The sequence below is a fragment of the Podarcis muralis genome, chromosome 1 (genome assembly GCF_964188315.1).
Source record: "Podarcis muralis chromosome 1, rPodMur119.hap1.1, whole genome shotgun sequence".
NCBI classification, from domain to species: domain Eukaryota; kingdom Metazoa; phylum Chordata; class Lepidosauria; order Squamata; family Lacertidae; genus Podarcis; species Podarcis muralis.
The window spans coordinates 21,054,254-21,075,959 of NC_135655.1; the positions used below are offsets into that span (position 1 = coordinate 21,054,254).

Genomic DNA, 21,706 nt, shown 5'->3' on the forward strand with positions numbered 1-21,706 from the left:
AACAGCTTCTGAAGGCGGGAAGATCACAGCACGGCAGGAGCCCTTTGCTGCAATCTGCAGGCAAATACAAAACTTTAGAGGGGAATTTAATGACTTCAGCAGTAACAAAGTTCCTTTGCGGTGCACAACCATCACATTTAATAACGCACCTAATCGGAAAACATCTCCATTTCTCCAGTCAACTGAGAAGAATAATGTTGAAGGTGTCTTTCATCACTGCACACATTTATGAGGTGAGGTTGAAGCAGATAAACAAGAAAGAGAACAAAGCAGAAGAATATCTAAGGCTGGATTTGGTTTTGTTTTTCATTAATTTCAGGCTCACAGGATGATGCGTTCATCCTAAACTAATGCCCGATATCTGAATCTCAGGTTCCTCTCTTGATGAGCAGGATTACAATTTTTGCAATATGCTGGCGAGGGAGGCATTCCAGTTTTGAGATGCTCAGTCATAATCCCAACCTGGATTTGATTCACTTGCTTCTCAGAATGAGCGGAGTTTGAGGTGTGTGGGGCAGAGCCTGGGGGCCGCGCTACACTGCTACAACCCCTGGGCATGTTTACAAAGCATGCTTTCTAATGGCTTGAAAAGAGCTTTCATTCCCATCCCACTGAGGCCTGGCATGGTGTTGCTGTTCCACCTTTCAAGCAATCTCATATACAGGTGACTCCTTCACCCATTATGGTGTCAGTGCACTTAGTGGCTCTGTGAGTCTGTCGCAGAGTCTGGTTGTGTCCCGGTTTTGAGTGTATCTTGTGTTGGGCACTCAGGATGATTTTGGGATTCTTCTGGAACATCTCTCACTGCCCTGCCCAGCAGACAGCCTGAATAAGGTGTGACAGAGGTTGGGTGTTGATCACTTCCAGGTTGTTAGTCAGTGAAGGCTCCAACCTGGTGGAATGCTCTGTCCTATGAGACTAGGGCCCTTTAGGATTTAACCTTCCATCGGGCCTCTAAGACAGAGCTATTCCACCTGGCCTTTAATTTGAATTCAGCCTGTTCTTTTATTTCCCTTCCCTTCCTTTCCCTTCCCTTCCCTTCCCTTCCCTTCCCTTCCTTCCCTCCCTCTCCCCTTTTATAAAGATTCTCCACTCTGAGACCCCACAGCTAATTATTCCCTGGCCTCCTTGCTGGCCCAAGTAGGACCAATTTAGCCAGCTAGCCCTGGGGATTATCAAATACTTATTTCCCCTAAAGTGATTTTTGATTTTTATTGTTGTTCATGTTTTTATACTGTATTTTATGCTGCTTTTACAATTAAGTGTTTAAAATTTGTTGTTGGCCGTTCTGAGCCCGGTTTTTGAACCGGGAGGGTTAGGGTATAAATATAAAATATTTATTATCATCATCATCATCATCATCATCATCATTATTTAGTCTTGGGGTGGCCTCCATGGTCATGCTTGAAAATGCCTTGACAGGGAGGCTGAGGCTGGCTTTCCCCACTCTAACTCTCTTGTCATGGTCAGATTATTTCTTCTTGATCTCATCCATGATCAGGTCATGGATTATTACGATCACCACAGTCATTCCCTTCTGCTGGGGTGGGGGAACCTGTTAGGATAATCTGGCCCAGGGAGTTTATAAAATCCACAGGATTACAGAGAGCCCTTGAGGAGTTTCTGGTTGTCATGGCTGGTGCTCCTGTTGAAGCTTTGGTCACTCTGGTTGACATCATTTCTCCTAAGTGCCCTCTTCTACTGAAGAGGCTCTTCAGTATTCTGGGGAGAAGGAAGCCAGTAGGAAGAGAGTTAGAAATGAAATGGCAGGATTTACGCTGAATGAGTTTCAACACTCCAGAGAGCTCACTCTCAAGCCTACTCAGTGGCTGTGATGTTGGCAAATCAATAATTCTTTTCTGACACCATTGCAACTTCACTGTGCTATCTAGGGCAGTTTTTCTGGGTAATTTGCAGCCTACTGAAATTTGGCACATCTGGTGATGTTAAGAAACCCACAGAGGCCTGCTGTGGCATGTTTGGAAGGCAGATGGAGGGTAAAATCCCTTGCATCCACTGTAACTTAAATGCAGCAGTCGAATCAGGCCTGTCTATGGAAATGCCCAGAGCTCCATCTGGTCCCATATTGTTTGTTCAGTTTCTGCAGCTTGAGGATGTGAACAAGGTATCCAGACAAGTGCTGCTCAATCTGTGTATCTACTTAATCCTTTCCCTTCTTTGTTCATTGCACAGGAACATAGAAAGCTGCTTTATGTTGACTCAGACCAAACCAGAGACATCACCTTGCCAACAAAGGTCCGTATAGTTAAAGCTATGGTTTTCCCAGTAGTGATGTATGGAAGTGAGAGCTGGACCATAAAGAAGGCTGATCGCCGAAGAATTGATGCTTTTGAATTAGGGTGCTGGAGGAGACTCTTGAGAGTCCCGTGGACTGCAAGAAGATCAAACCTATCCATTCTGAAGGAAATCAGCCCTGAGTGCTCACTGGAAGGACAGATCATGAAGCTGAGGCTCCAATATTTTGGCCACCTCATGAGAAGAGAAGACTCCCTAGAAAAGACCCTGGTGTTGGGAAAGATTGAGGGCACAAGAAGAAGGGGTCGACAGAGGACGAGATGGTTGGACAGAGTTCTCGAAGCTACCAGCATGAGTTTGACCAAACTGCGGGAGGCAGTGGAAGACAGGAGTGCCTGGCGTCCATGGTCCATGGGGTCACGAAGAGTCGGACACGACTAAACGACTAAACAACAACAACATTGGTCCATCTAGTTGAATACTGTCTACACTGACTTAGCATTTCAGGCAGGTGTCCTTGCCAAACCAATCCTAGATATTGGACCTGGGACTTACTTCTTACACTACTGCCCCAGCCCAGTCCAAAAGAAGGGGACACTGGTCGCCTTTAATACATACGTACATATATGATCCCCTGATCCCAGGATTGCACTCAAGAAATTCACATCTGTAATGCTATGCTGAACAAGTTAAGCATTCTTTTTTATATAATAAAAAAAATTATAGACATTTTCAAAGTTTCACAATGAAATTCAACCTACTGCAAACAGAGCACAAGAATTCCGCAGTATTAAAAGGAATTTGCACAGCCCAGATATAATTTTCAGTGCAACCATTTCTACCCATACAGAAAGTGCTATTGTGAATAATGTTTGCAATATCGCAATTTCCTAATGTGGAAATGCATATGCTCGCATTGATCTCTTCTTACCCAGGGTATGAGCTGGAGGCGCATGAGGCTGCCATCTTGATGAAGCTAAGCAGGTCTGGAAAATACCTGGAAGACAGGTTCAATGCAAATATAATGAAATAAAATAAATAATATTTTCAGTTCTTGCTTTCCCTTATTGCCCCCTAACAGAAAAAAATAGATTGTAATCTCCTTGGGGCAGGGACCTTTCTTTTTTTTGCTTATCTTACTCTGTAAAGTGCCATGTGCACTAAATGACTATGAGTAAAGGTAAAGGGACCACTGACAATTAAGTTCTGTCGCGAACGACTCTGGGGTTGTGGCGCTCATCTCGCTTTAAAGTCTGAGGGAGCTGGCGTTTGTCCGCTTCCGCAGACAGTTTTTTCTGCTATTTCCCCCATCCCATTGCTCTCTGCAGCACTTTTCTCACTTGCCACTACTGGCTGATCATTGATGCTGCAGGTGGAAAGGAAGAGCCCTCATGAACTTGGGAGTGAAGAGCCCTCTGCCTCCTGGGCAGAATTCCAGAGAGATCACCACCGTTACTCTGGGGAACTGAACTCTGTTCCCCTACCCAACCCAGTCCATTCAGTAGCAGCTTGATAAGGAAAATATATTTGGAAGGTGGTTAAAAACAAACGAACCCAGCTCTCTTTTGGATGACTTTTGGACTGGTCCTTTAAGGTATGGTATATATTATCTTTTTAAGAAAGGTTTTATGTTTAGAATGACATTTTCATTTCATTTGGGACCATTTATCCCATAAATTATTTGATTGCCTTGGACTGTGAGCCCCCAGGGAGAAATGCTATTAACATTTATGAAAAACTGGTGGAAACTGATGTAAGCCACTTTTTGATGAGAACTAAGGGAATTTGTAACAAAAAAAAAGGGGGGGGGAAGAGTGATTTAGGGAGAATTGGACACAATTTATTAATGTATAGTCCAAATTTATGCTTTAAGATCCATTAAGATGTGTTACAGTGCAAATATGAAATTTCAAATTAGAGTTTTTTGCAAATATTTCCTAATATAGATTTAAGTGTACATCATGTCTCTATAATTTGACAGTTGTAAGTATCTTCTGGTTTAATGATTTGTAGATGTGTAATTAATTTTTTGTTTCCCTGTGTCTCTGTAGCTGCTATTTTTATTAATTTTATTACAATCATTTAAATTTTCCTTCCTCTATGCATAACAGGAAAAATGAATGCATACTCTGAAAAAAACTGTGAGCCCATTGGAAAGCTCAGGGCTTATTAACAATACGATACCTTACCCCTCTTCTCCATTCCTCTGCAGCCCCCCTCAAAATCAGCTCTGGGGTGATGGGGGACCCTCCAGACAAGATTTTGGGGTGTAGGGTGGGGATGGGGAGAGGAAATGGAATTGCTGCTGTACCAGTGGAACTCTAATGCCACTATTTTGGATGCTTTGGATATTTGTTGGCACCTGTCTGCCTCGAGAGACAATGGAGCGTGCATCCAGGGGGCAAGGGAGTGGCTGGTGCTGCGGTCTAAACCACTGAGTCTCTTGGTCTTGCTGATGAGAAGGTTGGTGGTTCGAATCCACACAACGGGGTGAGCTCCCGTTGCTCTGTCCCAGCTTCTGCCAACCCAGCACTTCGAAAGCACGCCAGTGCAAGTAGATAAATAGGTACCGCTGCAGTAGGAAGGTAAACTGCATTTCTGTGTGCTCTGGCTTCCATCATAGTGTTCTGCTGCACCAGAAGCAGTTTAGTCATGCTGGCCACATAACCTGGAAAAGCTGTCTGTGGACAAACACTGGGTCCATCGGCCTGAAGCGAGGTTAGTGCCTCACCCCCATAGTTGCCTTTGACTGGACTTAACCACCCAGGGGTCCTTACCTTTCTTTACCTGTCAAACTAATGGAAAACCACAGCTCCTACTGTGGCTGCAGAAACCAGTAACTTTTAAATGCTGCCTCCCACATTGTTTTTGCTGTGTTAGCAAACCTCTCGGGGCACAAACCAGGTCAGTGTGTATGGGGGTCCTGGGCTGCCCAGATGACAAGAAGCTTCGTCTCGGCCTCATTGATGTGGTCCAAAGAAAAGAAAAACAAACCGTTTGGCACCAGCTTGGCTGCAGGAGTTGCTGGAAAGAGGCACACAAGGTGCTATCCAACTGCCTTAGGGACTCCACTCCAGATTTGTGTAGGGTTTCCTCCTTAGCATTTTCTTCTCCCAAAGGTATCCTGCAAGGCAGCGGGTATGGATTTTCCCTTGGGGTTTATTCCCAAAGTCTTTCTCATGAATGTGTATCTTTCGATACAACTACTACTATTAAAAAGGGACGTGGGTGGTGCTGTGGGTTAAACCAGAGAGCCTAAGACTTGCCGATCAGAAGGTCGGCAGTTCGAATCCCCGCGATGGGGTGAGCTCCCATTGCTTGGTCCCTGCTCCTGCCAACCTAGCAGTTCGAAAGCACGTCAAAGTGCAAGTAGATAAATAGGTACCGCTCCGGTGGGAAGGTAAACGGCGTTTCCGTGTGCTGCTCTGGTTTGCCAGAAGCAGCTTGGTCATGCTGGCCACATGACCCGGAAGCTGTACGCCAGCTCCCTCGGCCAAGAAAGCGAGATGAGCGCCGCAACCCCAGAGTCCGCAACTGGACCTAATGGTCAGGGGTCCCTTTACCTTTTACTACTATTAAAAATAGAGAGCCGGTTTGGTATGGTGGTTAGAGTGTCATATTAGGGCAGTGTTTGCCAAACCTAGATCTCCAGCTGTTTTTGGACTACAACACCCATCATCCCTAGCTAGCAAGACCAGTGACAGGAATGATGGGAATAGTTCTAAAACAGCTGGGGACCCAAGTTTGGGAAACACTGTCCTAGGGTTTAACACCAGGGTTAAAATCCCCACTTGGCCATGAAGCTCACTGGGTGACCTTGGACCAGTCATTGCCTTCTCCCAGCCTAAACTACCTCACAGGGTTGCTGTGGGAGATAAGTGAGAAGACAATGTATGCCACCTTGAGCTCCTCAGATAAGAAAGTGGGATGAAAATGCACTAAATAAATAAAGAATCCCATAGGTATTGAACGTCAAATGTACTTCACTAAAAAAGAACAGACATTTTATCTTGAAAATAACACAGAAACCACTGAATGCCATATGGGTACTGTACATCTTACATCAGACGACAAGCACTTTGCGGTGCTATCAATAGACTTGGCATCTCTTTTGGCCATCAAGCAAACACAGTTCCGGCTTAGTGCGAGTTGGCTTGCCAGAGGGTGTTGCCTCCTTCTTTAATTAGAGCTCTGAGGAGATGTTGTGGTTTCAGTGGGAAGGCATATGATGAGATTCCCTTTGCAAACATGTGCATACTTGGCCCATGCCTGGGTTTGGCACGCTTTAAGGAAGGGCTTTGTATTTCATGAAACAAAATCCTATTTTCCAAGGTTCCTGCAGTTGTGCGTTGTGGTCCAGCGCCACCTGTCATAGCATCTCGACTTCTGCCTTGGGAAACTTCATTTCCAGGCCTCTGTCATCTGGCAGTTTAAAACCTGCTGCTTAGAACCCCATTGCTCATAGCTAACCACATTAAAAAAAACAAAAAACTTCTTTCCAAAGGCTTCTAAAACTGTGGATCTGCACCAGTTAGCAGGAATCTAAGTCCCTAATGATTCCCATTGCAAAGAGTGTGTTGGCAAGGACCAACAGATATGAACTATGTTGTTACCACCATTTGACAAGCATATTGGGAAGCTCAGTGGTAGAGCATCAGCTTAGCATGCAAAAAGTCTGGCATTTCCAGGTAGGGATGGGAGAGGCACCTTGGAGATCTGCTGCCAGACAGTGTGGACAGCAGATGCACCAATCATATAATCCAGCTTCCTATGTTCCTATATTTAACCAGTGAGCATAAGCATTAAAACCCTCCAGTGCATTTTCTTCTTCTCATCCATATTATGGAGAGGGACTCACTAACATGCACGGTCAACTTTTCAAAGGGCTTTGCTGTTTCTTGAACAGCAGCCTGATCTGCAGCAGTTATCAGGGAATAGCATTTGGGAAAGCTCCACTTGATAGTTCCAGCAGATCAAGCTGCTATTAAAGGCACAAAGAATGCCAGAAGAGCCCTGTTGAATCAGACAAAGGCTGCCAATCTAACTATGTCTACTGAATTGTAAAGCCTACTGAATTTGTTGGGATTACTCCAAAGTAAATGGGGTTAGGATTGCAGCTTAAAATATATCTAGTCCAGGGTCCTGTTTCCTGCAATGGTGAACCAGATATGAGAAACCCATAAGCAGGCTCAGGGATAGCTCAGTTGGTAGAACACGAGACTCTTAATCTCAAGGTTGTGGGTTTGAGCCCCATGCTGGGCAAACGTTTCCTGCATTTCATGGGGTTGGACTAGATGACCCTTGTGGACCCTTCCAACTCTACAGTTCTATGATTCCATGAGAGCAATTGTGTTTCCCCAGCACCTTACTCATTCTAAAGGTATTATCAGTGGCGTAGCATGTTTTGCCAACTACCGGGGCCACATGGAGGTTGGAAAATGGCACATTCAACTGCCTAACGGCATCTGTGTCACACAGGAGATTCCAGCCATAGAGATAAGGAAAGAAGCAGTTTCATCATCTGGAGAGGTCACTTCCTGGTTCTCATGGAGAAGCTGTTATCAATGGAGCCCAGCAATGGAAGCACGCAGCTGTGTTGTGGCAGCACTGGGTGTTGAAATTTTATACCCCTGTGCCTCCCCTGTGCCCCTCCCCATGCCACACCACTGGGTAATATATTAGGGCTGTGAGCCATAATCAGTAGAAAACCCAACTGAACCGATACAAAGAGATCTGGGCATGGGCTGTGGTGGATCACTCTGGCCTGGGTCAGGATGCCAGAGTGATCTGGGATTTTCAGGGAGCAGGGCGTCAGGCAGGAAAGCTGCTGGGATCTGTATCACCAGGGTGTTCAATTCAGGGAAGACCCTTGTGAAATAGCATCCCTCGGGATTGAATCAAAGCCACAGGACTAAAAGTGGGCTCTGCAGGGTTCTTCTTTGCAATGACCTTCTGGGCAGGGAAGTTGCCTGTGAAGCAGAACCAGACAAGCTTCAATCCTCCTGCTCTTAGTTGGAGGTGGAAATTTTCATAGAATCAAAGAATTGTGGAATTGGAAGAGATCACGAGGGTTGCCTTGTCTAACCCCACTGCAACGCAGGAATCTTTTATACACTTCCATCATGTTGTCTTTTACTTACCAAATGCTACAACATTCCCTCATAGGGAACCCCTCCTTTGGGACTTTTAGAGAAAGGATGAGTAAGGAGGCAGATGGTAAGTTATGTTCACGGTGCAGAGAAAGTTGATAGAATTGAGTCGCATGTTGCGAGATTCAGGACAGACAACAGGAACCCAGCACATAGGGAATTCTCTATGACGATGTACTGATGGCCTGGATGGCTCTATGACCTTCAGTATCAGAGGCAGCTTGCCTCTGAGTACCAGTTACTAAGGAACACAAGCAGGAGAGTGCTCTAGTGTTCATGGAATCACAGAACTGTAGAGCTGGAAAGGACCACAGGGGTCGTATAGTCCAGCCACCTGCAATGCAGCAATGTTTTGCCCAGTGTAGGGCTTGAACTCACAACTCTTGGATTAAGAGTCTCATGCTTTACCATGTCCTGCTTCTGGGCTTTCCAAAACGACCTGATTGGCTACTGTGGGAACAGAATGCTACACTGCTTCCCACCCCCTTTTTAGTGGTAGTGCCCTCTTTCAAATTCAAATACATTGGAATTCCTTGGTAGTTGTCCACATACATCAGGGGCCCTGACTTGGGCACCAGAAGTCATGTTGGAGGCCTCACAAGGTCTTGGGACGTGACTTTCAAGTCCTCTCAAAGCACTGGAAGTTGCGTCAAAAGGCACCACGAGACCTCTGAGGTGGTGTTCGAGGCCTTGTGGGGCCTCCGATGCGACTTCCAGTGCTTCGTGAGGCCCTGGAAGTCATGTCAGAGGCCCTGCAGTGTGAGCGCCGAGCACCCACAACAAAACTTTTGTTGGCACCAGTGACATACATATTTATTGAGCTTGATAGCCCCGTGGTCACAGTTTCTAGTTGGTTCAATAACATGTCTCTCACCAAGTGATGCAACTTTTTATAGCCTTGTTTACAATGCTATGCTTTCCATCTGTTCACATACTGAAGCTCATCCTTTTACATCAACCAAGCATGAACAGATAGTTTTGAAATCTTTATCACATGAATCGGTGTTGTGCATAGGAGTATGGTCCATTTCTCAAACGTTATACCCAAAATATTTTTTTCACCAATTTTGAAGAATGCGATTCCCATTTCAAAGAATATCAAGTGCACAGGGATATAATTAGATATATGGGGCTGTTGCCTTCTAGATAGTGCTTGTCATTGCCAAATTAATCCACACTGCTTGGGCTTAATTGCCATTTTCAAAATTGTTCCTTTTGTTTATAATGAGTTGGAAGATCATGACAATTGAGGTGTGGATTGATTATTTATTTATGCATTCACAAAGGGATTCAGTTTGATGAAAACCAGTTCCCAAATATCAAGGAGACAGACAGTCCTGTATCATTATAAAGTCACATGTCAATTCGGCATCTAGTAAAACTAGTTCCCTTTGTGCCTATGAGTCAGATGAACTAGTTTGCCTGTGTCAAAGGATGCTTTGCTTTCTCCAGTGTCCAAAGGGATCAAAGAAGAAGGAGCGGTGGTGAAGACACAGAAAGAGTGGCAGGACAATATTGATTGAACTGTAAGTAAAATTCTCTTAGTAAATTGGGATTTGTGATAAATATATTATTAGCCACGGTGTTGGATATCTGAAATTCATGAACCTACTTAATTGAAATGCGGGCTTGCTGATGAATTTCATAAAGTTCTTATAAGCTAGTGTGGAAGAATATCCTTATGCGAGGGAGATCCTATCATAATTTTTTATTGGAAGTATTGTACAAGGTATGTTATCAAGAAATAATAAGAAAATAAAAAGAAAAGTGGAGAGATGAAGAATGAAATTGGTAGGCCTTCTGATACGTTGAAATAAAAAAGAGTGATCAAACTCTCTGGCGTAGCGTGGGTGGCCAGCACCTGGGGCCGTGTGGAAGGTCCTATTAAAGGCTCAAAGAACACCAGAATAGCCCTTTGAATCAGACAAAGGCTGTCAATCTATGTTTACTCAGAAGTAAAGCCTACTGAATTAGATGGGATTACTCCAAAGTAAATGGGGTTAGGATTGCAGCCTGAAACATGTCTTGTTCCAGTGTGGTGTAGTGGTTAAGAGTGGTAGACTCATAATCTGGTGAGCTGGGTTCGCGTCCTCGCTCCTCCACATGCAGCTGCTGGGTGACTTTGGGCTAGTCACACTTCTTTGAAGTCTCTCAGCCCCACTCACCTCACAGAGTGTTTGTTATGAGGGAGGAAGGGAAAGGAGATTGTTAGCCTCTTTGAGACTCCTTCAGGTAGTGATAAAGCAGGGTATCAAATCCAAACCCTTCTTCTTCTTCTAGTCCAAAGTCCTGCTTCTTGCAATACCCAACCAGATACAAATGAGAAACCCAGAAGTAGGGTAGGAGAGTAATTACGTTTCTCCAGCACCTGAGTCACATGGAAGGTAATATCAGTAGCGTACCGTGGGTTGCCAGCTCCCAGGGCCATGGAAGGGAGGGAAACGGATGGAATGTGCATGCGCATTCAACTGCCTAACAGCGCCTGTGTAACCCAGGAGATTGTAGCCACAGAGATAAAAAAAGAAGAGTCATTCCGTTGTCTGGAGAGGTCACTTCCTGGTTCACATGGAGAAGCCAGTTTCAACAAAGCTCAGTGATGGAAGCGCACAGCTGTATTGATGCAGGACTGGGTACTGAAATTTTGTGCCCCCTAGCAATTTTGCACGTGGGGCAGCTGCCCCTGTGGCCCCCCTCATGCTATGCCACTGATCAAACCAACTACATTATTGCAAAACTAGAGTACAATTAGTGGGATTTTTGTGTGCATTTATTGTAGATTCTCCCTTTCATCCAAGGAGCTCAAGTTTCCCCCCTCTGCACCCATTTTATCTTCACAGTCACCATATGAGGTAGGCTAGAGTAGAAATAGCAACTGCTCAAAGATCACCCAGTGAGATTTAAACATGGGCTTCGCCACTCCTAGTCTGGTATCCTAACTACTACACCAAACAGTTCTTGGGTGGCTGCACAGAAGCAATTAACACTTCTGAAGTTTGAATGAGAGTTTAACTGTACGAGGGATTAAGCAATAAAACAAGTCACCTAGTGAGCTTGTCAAAATATCTTTCTACTGGGGAGACTGCAGAATAAGGCACACTTTATTCCACATGTGGGAACGTTTTCCAGTGAGAGCCCTTCAACAGAAGTCCTTGTACAGACAGGACAGCTTCGTGGATGCTTTAGCTGAGATTCCTGCATTGCAAGGGGTTGGACCTTGGGGGTCCCTTCCAGCTGTATGATTTTAGGATCTTCACCCTCCTCCCATAAGTTGACCATACATATATGGTCCACTGGTCTCCTGTCACAACCCTATCCAGTGGCTCAGCATGGCCAATACAAGCTTATCTCATTTGAGTCTTACAAAAACTCATTGAGATAGTTTATGCTTAGACATACTGTAGTGGCATCCACTGGTTGAAGCTGGTATAGCATTATGGTCAACAATTCTACTCCTGCCTTAGCAAGGAAAGTAGAGGTAACAGCTTCTGTGAACATAGTCAGATGACTTACTCATCTAGCTGAGTATTGGCTTCAGACTGTAGATATTTCCAGCAGTTACCTGGAGATACCAGGGGTGGAATCTGGAACCTTCTGCATGCCAAACAAATGCTGTACCACTGGGCTCTTCTACTTTTATCTGCAACATGGAACAAGAGCCTGATTCTTAATAATATATTATTTAATAATGTATTAAATAAATGTTTGAAACAGGGGGAGTATCCAATCCCACTCCAATTCCATTCCTTTGTTTTATTGTTCCAGGGTTGTCTCTCCCTGAGTGTCACTCGTCCTGGATTTGGGTTTAACTAGAAAATTTTCTAAACTTAATTCCAAAACTGGAGCAAGGGCTGCTTGCTGCAGCTTTCAGTTCCTTCAGTTAATTTACACCTGTCTCCCCAACCCCGGCCCCTCTTGTTTATAGCTGTGCACATGAACGCTGATAATACACTGCAAAATAACAAAACAAAAACAAATGATAGATCTTAAAGCCATTGCTTGCTGGTGTATACATGAGCTCCTTCACGATGTAAAGGGACCCCTGACCATTAGGTCCAGTCATGACTGACTCTGGGGTTGCGGCGCTCATCTCGCTTTATTGGCCTAGGGAGCCTGCATACAGCTTCCGGGTCATGTGGCCAGCATGAGTAAGCCGCTTCTGGCGAACCAGAGCAGCACACGGAAATGCTGTTTACCTTCCTGCCAGAGTAGTACCTATTTATCTACTTGCACCTTGACGTGCTTTTGAATTGCTAGGTTGGCAGGAGCAGGGACTGAGCAATGGGAGCTCACCCCATCGCAGGGATTCAAACCGCCGACCTTCTGATCGGCAAGTCCTAGGCTCTGTGGTTTAACCCACAGCGCCACCTGCGTCCCTCCTTCACGATGTAGTTATTCATAAAATCATATCACAGTTGATGTTTTCCAGTATTTTTATTAAGTGTAAGGGGAAAGGGGAATGCAAAGGAACTGGAAGCTGCGGCAAACTATGCATGCACAATGCTCTGTAAAAAATGTTGCAATAATTAATAGACCATAGTAGAATTTGGTTGGCTGAAAACTGCATGGCCAAGGAGAAGGCTCTTGTACGTGGGTCCTGCTTGAGGATTCCCCACAGGCATCTGGTTGGCCACTGTGAGAACAGGATGCTGGACTAGATGAGTCACTGGACTGATCCAGCAGGCTCTTCTCATGCTCTAATGTTCCTGTAAGTGGACTTCAAAGTTCAACAGGGAAGAGCCTGCAAGTCTTCTATAATGGAACCCAATATTCCATCTGCTGAATTATAATGAAGGTGGGGGTGCTGTATTCATTGAGGTGGGATGAGGTGGCAGCGGTGAAATTGGGGCAGCTCAGGGGAAGTGCCCCTAAACTTGCCACCTCCTTCCTTCATCTCTATCCTAACCAGTGTGGTGTAGTGGTTAAGAGCGGTAGACTTGTAATCTGGTGAACCGGGTTTACGTCTCCGCTCCTCCGCATGCAGCTGCTGGGTGACCTTGGGCCAGTCACACTTCTCTGAAGTCTCTCAGCCCCACTCACCTCACAGAGTGTTTGTTGTGGGGGAGGAAGGGAAAGGAGAATGTTAGTCGCTTTGAGACTCCTTTGGGTAGTGATAAAGCAGGATATCAAATCCAAACTCCTCCTCCTCCTCTTCTTCTTCTAACAACAAGGGCAGTGCCACCAAAAGGATGCTACTACCTCTGCCCCTGCATGATTCAGGGTAACCATGGTTTACAGCCAATGGTGCAAATAGCACACTAGATTTGGGGGGGGGGGTGAGGAGCTGAAAATAATGAGTTAATTTAACTAATGTATTTTTTTTATTTCTCCCTCCCCCTCTTTTTTTTTTAAAGGGGGAAAATGGCGATTTCCCTCCTCTTCTTTTTAATTGCTGGGATCCTGGCTAACAATCTTAACCTACCAAATTCTGTGAATCCCAGCAGTTACATGAACAGGTGTGACAACTATGAGAGCAACCCCCAAGATATGAACCGCCAAAACCAACCCAATGGAGGAAGAACACAGACTCCAAACCAGGTCCTGGTCAACAGCAATTCAGACTTTGCATTCAAGTTCTTCAGGCAGGTTTCTTCTAATGGAGGCAACCGGGGCAGTCCATTCAAGAAGAACATCGTCTTCTCTCCCATGTGTATCTCCACAGCTTTTGCGATGCTGGCTTTGGGCGCAAGGGCCAACACCTTAGATCAGATCCTTAGAGGACTTGACTTCAAGCCATCAGAGATTCAGGAGAGGATGATACATGAAGGCTTCCACAACCTCATCTACTCGCTAAGCAACGGGGGTTCAGGTCTCCAAATGGAAATGGGGAATTGTCTGTTTGTGCAAAATGAGTTGCACCCACAACCTCAGTTCCTAAGGGAGCTCAGGAACATTTATGGAGGAGAGATCTATATGGAAAATTTTAAGAACACAGCAGTAACTGAGGAGCACATCAATCAATATGTCAACATGAAAACCCATGGGAAGATTTCTAAGCTCGTTGATGGAGTCGACCCAATTACTGAAATACTACTGGTTAGCTATATTTACATGAAAGGTAAGACAAGCTAATGGGCCTGCCCTGTGATCTCCTTTCCTCACCTTATGGCTAATCCTAGATACTTGTCACTTCCCATATACTTCCAAAGTAGAACTTCATCCTGTGTACTGATGTTTGCTTTTGTTTGTGAGGAAGAGAATTTTTGGTCAGGCAACCAATTCCTGCTTCACAGTGATTTTATGCAATGGATCTGTTATTAGGTGACCTCAGTAATTACGACTGTGCAAGGCAGCCTCAATTCAGTTCAGAACCTAATTCAATGTTCTAACCCCTTCCTTCCTTCCTTCCTTCCTTCCTTCCTTCCTTCCTTCCTTCCTTCCTTCCTTCCTTCCTTCCTTTCTTTCTCTCTCTCTCTCTCTCTCTCTCTCTCTCTCTCTCTCTCTCTCTCTCTCTCTCGTTCTCTCGTTCTGTCTGTCTTTCTGTCTTTCTTATGCCCTGCACTTCCAAGGCCAGTAAAATGCCCGGAATTCCTTAGTGTGTTCACTGAAGTTAGTAAAAGTATTTAAAGAGCACTTAGTAAAAGTATTTAAATAGGCACAATATCAGAAGGGGGAAAATACAGCAACCTCTGATTTAGATGAAAAAGTGGACAAATAATTAAATATATTTCCATATATGAATTATTAGCCAAATACTGAAGTTGTATTCAACCACATACAACCATGAAAAGATATCAGGGCATTATTCATTAGTGAGGTTTTAGAACTGTTAAATTTAGGTTGGACAAACAGCTAATCAATACAAAACCAAGGCGGTCAAACCACCATGACATCTGTAGGATATAATGAGTTGAAAGGTAATTTAAAGGTCATCAAGTCCAACCCCTGAGAAATACATGTGCTTTTACTATTTTTTGTTGGGAGGCTACAGTGCAGGATACAACTACAGTATCTCTGTCAGATAGCCATCCAACATCTGCTTAAATCAGAGGTGTCTGTCTGTGTGCGTGTAGAGTAACATTCATCCATAGAACCCCCTCTTAACTGCAGCCTGAAATGATACAGTTCCATTGGCTCTGGATTTAAGCCGCTTGTTAACTTTGGATTTTGAGATAATGCAAGGAGCAGAGGTCTCAACAGGCAACTCAGTTTTTTAAAAAATTAACTGGGCACCATAATAATTTATTTGATAAATAGTAACAACAACAACAACAACAACAACAACAACAACAACAATTTATTTTATTATTATATTATTTATACCCTGCCCATCTGGCTGGGCTTCCCCAGCCACTCTGGGCGGCTTCCAAAAAAATATTAAAATACTGTAATACATCAAATATTAAACACTTCCCTAAACAGGGCTGCCTTCAGATGTCTTCTAAATAGTGTTATAAAAGGGTACACATTGGTTTTACGTTCCCGCCCCCTGAACTGATTTTTTCAAAAGTGAATTCAATATACACACCTCAGTTTATGATATCTGTGATTGTTTAGCAGATGCCACTCACAACCATGTGGGCCTACGTGCAAACTTTTCGTTTCTTTTAACTATGTCAGTTAACATGGGAGAATCTGACTAAATATCGGGAAGAACGTTCTGACAGTAAGAGCAGTGGAATGGGCTCCCTTGGGAGGTTGTGATCTTCACTTCCTTGGAGGTCTTTAAGTAGAGATTGTCATGGATGCTTTAGCTGAGATTCCTGCATTGCAGTGGGTTAGACTACATGTTCCTTTGGGTCACTTCCAGCTGTACAATTCTGTGATTCAATGATTCTATGATCTAGGTTGTGATGAATTACATCATGTACTATAACTATATTTCAGAGATGGTGAAAGAGAAAGTGAGAGAGGGAGAAAAGCAGAAATATTTTTGAAAGCCGAAAGAAAAGTGAAAGGACAGCTCTAGAGTAAGGGTTGTAACCAATGCCATTATCCTTAGCCCCATTGAAATTAATGAACCAAACTAGTCATGTCTATTATTTTCAGGGACTCTACTCTGAGTAGGACTAACATTGGATACAACTTGGAGAAATGAAAGGTAAAGAGAAAGAAGACAAAATCCCGTGGACTAAAGATCTAGCCTAGGTCAAGAAATGTTGAGTGTCCTAAAGTACCTGCAGCTTCTTGCATGCAAACAGGTCTATGCAAGAGTAGAATTGTTCTAATGAGTAACAAGTATCTATGCAACTTAAAAAAAAAATATCCCTTTCTTCTTTTCCGTAAGCCAAATGGAAGAAGCCCTTTGACCCAAAGTACACGACGGAGCAGAACTTCTACGTGGATCCTTACACGATTGTGAAAGTGCCAATGATGTTTCAGATGGGCATGTTTGAAACCGGCTATGACAACGAGCGACTGTGCACCATTCTGAAGCTGCCTTACAAAGGAGATGCCGCTTCCTATTTTATTCTACCTGACAAGGGGCAGATGGAGAGGGTGGCTAACAGCTTGTCGTGTGGAGCTTTGCGGACTTGGAAGAGAATACTCACACGGAGGTAACAGCTTTCAACTTTTGACTCTGGTGTCAGGCAGCTCAGATTCAGAGATATAAGAACAATTGTGGGGTGAGCTTTTGAAGGAAAGGCCTTACTTCAGCAGTGGGGAACCTGAGGCCCTCTGAATGTTGCTGGACTCTAGTTCCCATCAGTCCCCGCCATCCTGGCCAATGGCTAGGGATGAAGGGAGTTGTAGCTGAGCAGGTTCTGGAGGTCTACAAGTTCCCCACCCTTGTTTTACTTCAGAAAATGCATGCAGGGGGCGGACATACAACACCCCACAAGTGTCCCAGAAAAAACTGGGACATCCTGTTTTATTGTATGAGAGCATGGCAGATCTTGCCCTGGAAAAGTGTCTTTTGGGTTATGTGATCTCACACAGGTCACATGATTTTGTGCAGGTACACAGCCTGGAAGATGTGCATCTTCCAGTGTTTTGGGACCCAAGATGTTGGACACTCAATGGGACGCAGGTGGTGCTGTGGGTTAAACCACAGAGCCTAGGACTTGCCAATCAAAAGGTCCTGCCAACCTAGCAGTTCAAAAGCACGTCAAAGTACAAGTAGATAAATAGGTACCGCTCCGGCGGGAAGGTAAATGGCGTTTCCGTGCGCTGCTCTGGTTTGCCAGAAGCGGCTTAGTCATGCTGGCCACATGACCCGGAAGCTGTACGCCGGCTCCCTCGGCCAATAAAGCGAGATGAGCACCGCAACCCCAGAGTCGGTCACGACTGGACCTAATGGTCAAGGGTCCCTTTACCTTTAAGAAAGCTGATGGCAAGGATGGAGAATTTTTGGTCCCATTCCTCCCCCTCCCCCAGTGTTGGACATAAAGCAAAACCAGACAGCCTTTGGGGCACTTCAGACTGAGGTGGCCTTTGTGACAAAGTACAGATCAGGGTCCAAGTTGTACCTTTGTTGCTGGTGCACACTCTTTGTTAAGCAGCCCTTCCTTATAGTTTGTCCCTGGCATTTAGTGTTCAGGTAGCCTGCCTCTACACATGGAGATTAGGAAGCTGTCTTCTGGGAATATAGCAGAATATAGTGCAGATTTCGCACTCATTTTCATGTTACATGCTTCCAGAAGATAAGCATTTTCAAATAATGCAGAATGAGCCCTAAACTTGAGCCAGATTTCTGAAAGTGTTTTTTTTACATTGCATGAAAGCTGAAATCAAATGCAGAAATTAACAGGCAGGGAAATGTTGGGGAAATGGAATACCGGTAACTGCCATGTGAGTGCAGCCTGGGTTTGCACATGAGAATAAGGAGGTAACATGGATGGTTTCACTTTGGACTACAGGTGAGGGCACCACTTTTGAACACTCCCCCATGCAATTGCCCCTCCTTGAAAATAGAAAGCTAGCCTGGCAGGGAGAAAGTTTCTAGCTGAGTCCTTAGCCTGCTCTGCTGGATCTCTCTTTGCAAGGATTTTTACATGTAATGGTACATTATAGAAAGATAGATAGCCATCCATCTATACTCTGAAGTAGGGGAAGCCAATTTTACCACTTCATTCTGCTATATAATATACACAGCCTAATATGCATGGTATTTTCTCATATGATTAATAAATTCTTCTTTGTCTTTCTCCCCTGTTTTATTCTTGAATAGCTCTGTAGATGTGTATCTTCCAAGATGCTTGGCGAGTGGAGAGCTTAACCTGAAAGACATAATGTACACCATGGGTGTGGTTGACGTATTCACTGACAGAGCAGACCTGTCTGGAATTACAGGGCAGCCTCAGCACAGGCTCTCGGGAGTAAGTTGGGGCTTTTATTTATGAGTGTGTAGGAAAGAGAATGAATATGGTAGAAGCTGTGAAGGCTTGAATTTCTGCATCTGCATATCACCAGGCTAACTTGTTTCAGCATCATGGTGTCCTTCAAAAAATCCAGGTGTTGTCATTTGGTGAGGGTGGTAAACATTTTCTGTTAGTTAGCCCCAGGCCAAAGAACTCGGGGCCTCTCAAAATACTCCAAGTTTCTAGAGATTCTGGAAAAAAATAGAATGACCTGTTCCACCACTTTAAGACAGCTATGGGATGTAGATAATGGCCAAAGTTCCAGCTACCTTGCACAGTAAATTCCAATTCCTTGGATACCAATGAATTTATATGTGTACCTGGCAGGGCAATCTTCTACATACTTAGCCCACTGTGGGCTTGATCTCTGCTAAGTCTGTTTAGGGACACAGTCTTCGGCTGGATCTACACTGACCTTTTTAAGGTTATTAGAACAATATTAGATATGTCGTTCTAAAATGTCACATGGCATACTGGTAAATTAAAAATCTTCATTACCTTGTTTTGTCCATCAAAACACACTTTTCCTATTGCCAGTTCCCGGGTGCCCTCTGGTGTCACAATTTAATAACGTAACTTCCCGGGGGAGAAGTACTAAAATGCTGGTGAATTTTCACAGGAAATTGGAAGGGACAAGGAAACTTGTGAAAACTGGCCCTTTTGCAAACAGAACCCTTTTGCAAACCCAGAATCCAACCCTGTGTCAGGAAGCATACAAAGCGCACCTGGTTTTTCTTGATAAGTTGCTTTGAGCATTTGTTTTCTTTGGTCTAAAGCAGCCAACAAATGTAATAAATAACAAAGACAACCCTAGTGCCTCTCAAGTTGATTCTTTCCCCCTCCCAAACACCCACCAATTTTGGAGGCAGTGGCAAAGAAGAAGAAAGAAAAGAAGCAGACTCATTGGTGGTGTGGACAACCCGATGGTGATGCAAATCACCTCCTCCCTCCCCATCAGGAAAAATGGTGTTTGTGTGTGTCTTCTGTGTGTGCTCATATGAGGGTGTGTGTTTGAGAGTGTGGGGTTTCTGGCTCTTGGAAGTTTGGGCATATGAGAATACTTCACTCAATCTCAAAAAACTGTGAGCCACCCCTAGTCCAAGAAAACGCATTTGCATTTTATCCATCCATTGGCAAAATGACATTCTCTCTCTCTACCCCCCCCCATCTTCCCTTTGCACAGGCACTTCATAAGGCTATGATGATGATAGATGAGAGAGGAACAGAAGCCGCAGCAGCCTCTTCTATGGACATGGTGCCAATGTCTATGCCTACTATCGTTAAGTTCAACGAGCCTTTTATAACCATGGTTGTTGATGAACCTACTAACAGTATCCTCTTCATGGCAAAGATCTTCAATCCTACAGAGAAGTAGCTGTAGACCAAGGTCACCTGACTGTTAATCAGCATGTACTCAATAAACTCATTGGTCTGATCAGCAATGAATTGACTTGCTTATTGTTTCTCCAGTTAAGCTGCACTACTGGGTTACTTGGGGAGGAAAGGAAGGGCAAAAGGCCAACTGGTGTCATCAAATCAGCATTACCTGCAAATTTGGGAACAGCACCTTGTGATGTGGTAGCTTCAGACCCATTCTATCACCCTATTCATATATATTGACTGCCCAAATAGATGAATCCCTAGTGCAGGGGAGGGGAGCATTTTTCAAACCAAGGTCAGTGTTCCCTTCTGGGCATCCTGGGACAGGGCAAGTGCTCGTGATGGGCAGGGCCAGAGGCAAAGATTCAGCAATGAATGCAAATATTATCTTTGCACAGCAGGCTAGTTTTTACATGCATACACCTTTCTGTTTGTTGGATCAATCCATCAACCTCTGATGAATGATTTAGATGGATGTGTGTGCGTGCGCGCCAGTATCCATACTCGGCAGAGTTACATCTCAAAGCAGCTCCTTCCTTGGAAGCATCTTCAGGTTGAAAGTACACCAGTAGGCAATAAACAAAGATTCAGTCAAGTGTAGAGGTTTACTTGACAGGCATAAAAGCATATTGGTAGCAAATATATACAGACATTCACCACTGCCATGGTCAAGGCATGCTTAGAGTCCAACAAGAGTCAAAGACTCTTTCTTAGCTTCTCTCACCACAAGGTGCAAGCAAGAGACTCACAACAAGTTACAAGTTACACAGAACTGTTATCAGTACTTCCTGTCACACTGCGCACGTCCATGAGAACTGGACCATAAAGAAGGCTGGTCACCGAAGAATTGATGCTTTTGAATTATGGTGCTGGAGGAGACTCTTGAGAGTCCCATGGACTGCAAGAAGATCAAACGTATCCATTCTTAAGGAAATCAGCCCTGAGTGCTCACTGGAAGGACAGTACATAAATGATGGTGATGATGACAGTGATGTTTCATTCATTTGTATTTATAATAGAATCAAAGAGTTGGAATAGACCACAAGGGCCATCGAGTCCAACCCCCTGCCAAGCAGGAAACACCATCAGAGCACTCCTGACATATGGTTGTCAAGCCTCTGCTTAAAGACCTCCAAAGAAGGAGACTCCACCACACTCCTTGGCAGCAAATTCTACTGTCGAACAGCTCTTACTGTCAGGAAGTTCTTCCTAATGTTTAGGTGGAATCTTCTTTCTTGTAGTTTGGATCCATTGCTCCGTGTCCGCTTCTCTGGAGCAGCAGAAAACAACCTTTCTCCCTCCTCTATATGACATCCTTTTATATATTTGAACATGGCTATCATATCACCCCTTAACCTCCTCTTCTCCAGGCTAAACATGCCCAGCTCCCTTAGCCGTTCCTCATAAGGCATCGTTTCCAGGCCTTTGACCATTTTGGTTGCCCTCCTCTGGACACGTTGGTTGCCCTCAACAACAAACTGGGGACAGAACCCTGCAGACCCCACTTGTCCCTTTTTCCCCCCTGGATGGTGAGGAGCTGTTAGTGAGCACTCTTTGAGTTTGGTCAGTCAACCAGCTACAAATCCACCTAACAGTTATCTCATGCAGCCCACAGGTTACCAG

At 44.5% G+C, this 21,706-nt stretch overlaps 1 protein-coding gene across 1 annotated transcript; it reads left to right on the forward strand.

Moving 5' to 3' along the window:
• The first annotated feature begins 9,843 nt into the window (after window positions 1–9,843).
• On the forward strand, window positions 9,844–20,118 carry LOC114584879 (serpin A12-like). Its single transcript, XM_028707040.2, has 5 exons — window positions 9,844–9,931; window positions 13,757–14,460; window positions 16,630–16,900; window positions 18,514–18,661; window positions 19,887–20,118. Exons 2-5 carry the CDS (start codon window positions 13,764–13,766, stop codon window positions 20,076–20,078), a joined length of 1,308 nt encoding a protein of 435 aa, XP_028562873.2. The 5' UTR covers window positions 9,844–9,931; window positions 13,757–13,763; the 3' UTR covers window positions 20,079–20,118.
• The last annotated feature ends 1,588 nt before the right edge of the window (window positions 20,119–21,706 follow it).

Excerpts from the sequence above, each read along its gene's own strand:
- LOC114584879 (XM_028707040.2), top strand. The coding sequence starts at position 13,764 with ATGGCGATTTCCCTCCTCTTCTTTTTAATTGCTGGGATCCTGGCTAAC. Across the intron at positions 16,901-18,513 it reads AAGAGAATACTCACACGGAG|CTCTGTAGATGTGTATCTTC; the intron begins GTAACAGCTTTC and ends ATTCTTGAATAG. Across the intron at positions 18,662-19,886 it reads CTCAGCACAGGCTCTCGGGA|GCACTTCATAAGGCTATGAT; the intron begins GTAAGTTGGGGC and ends CCCTTTGCACAG.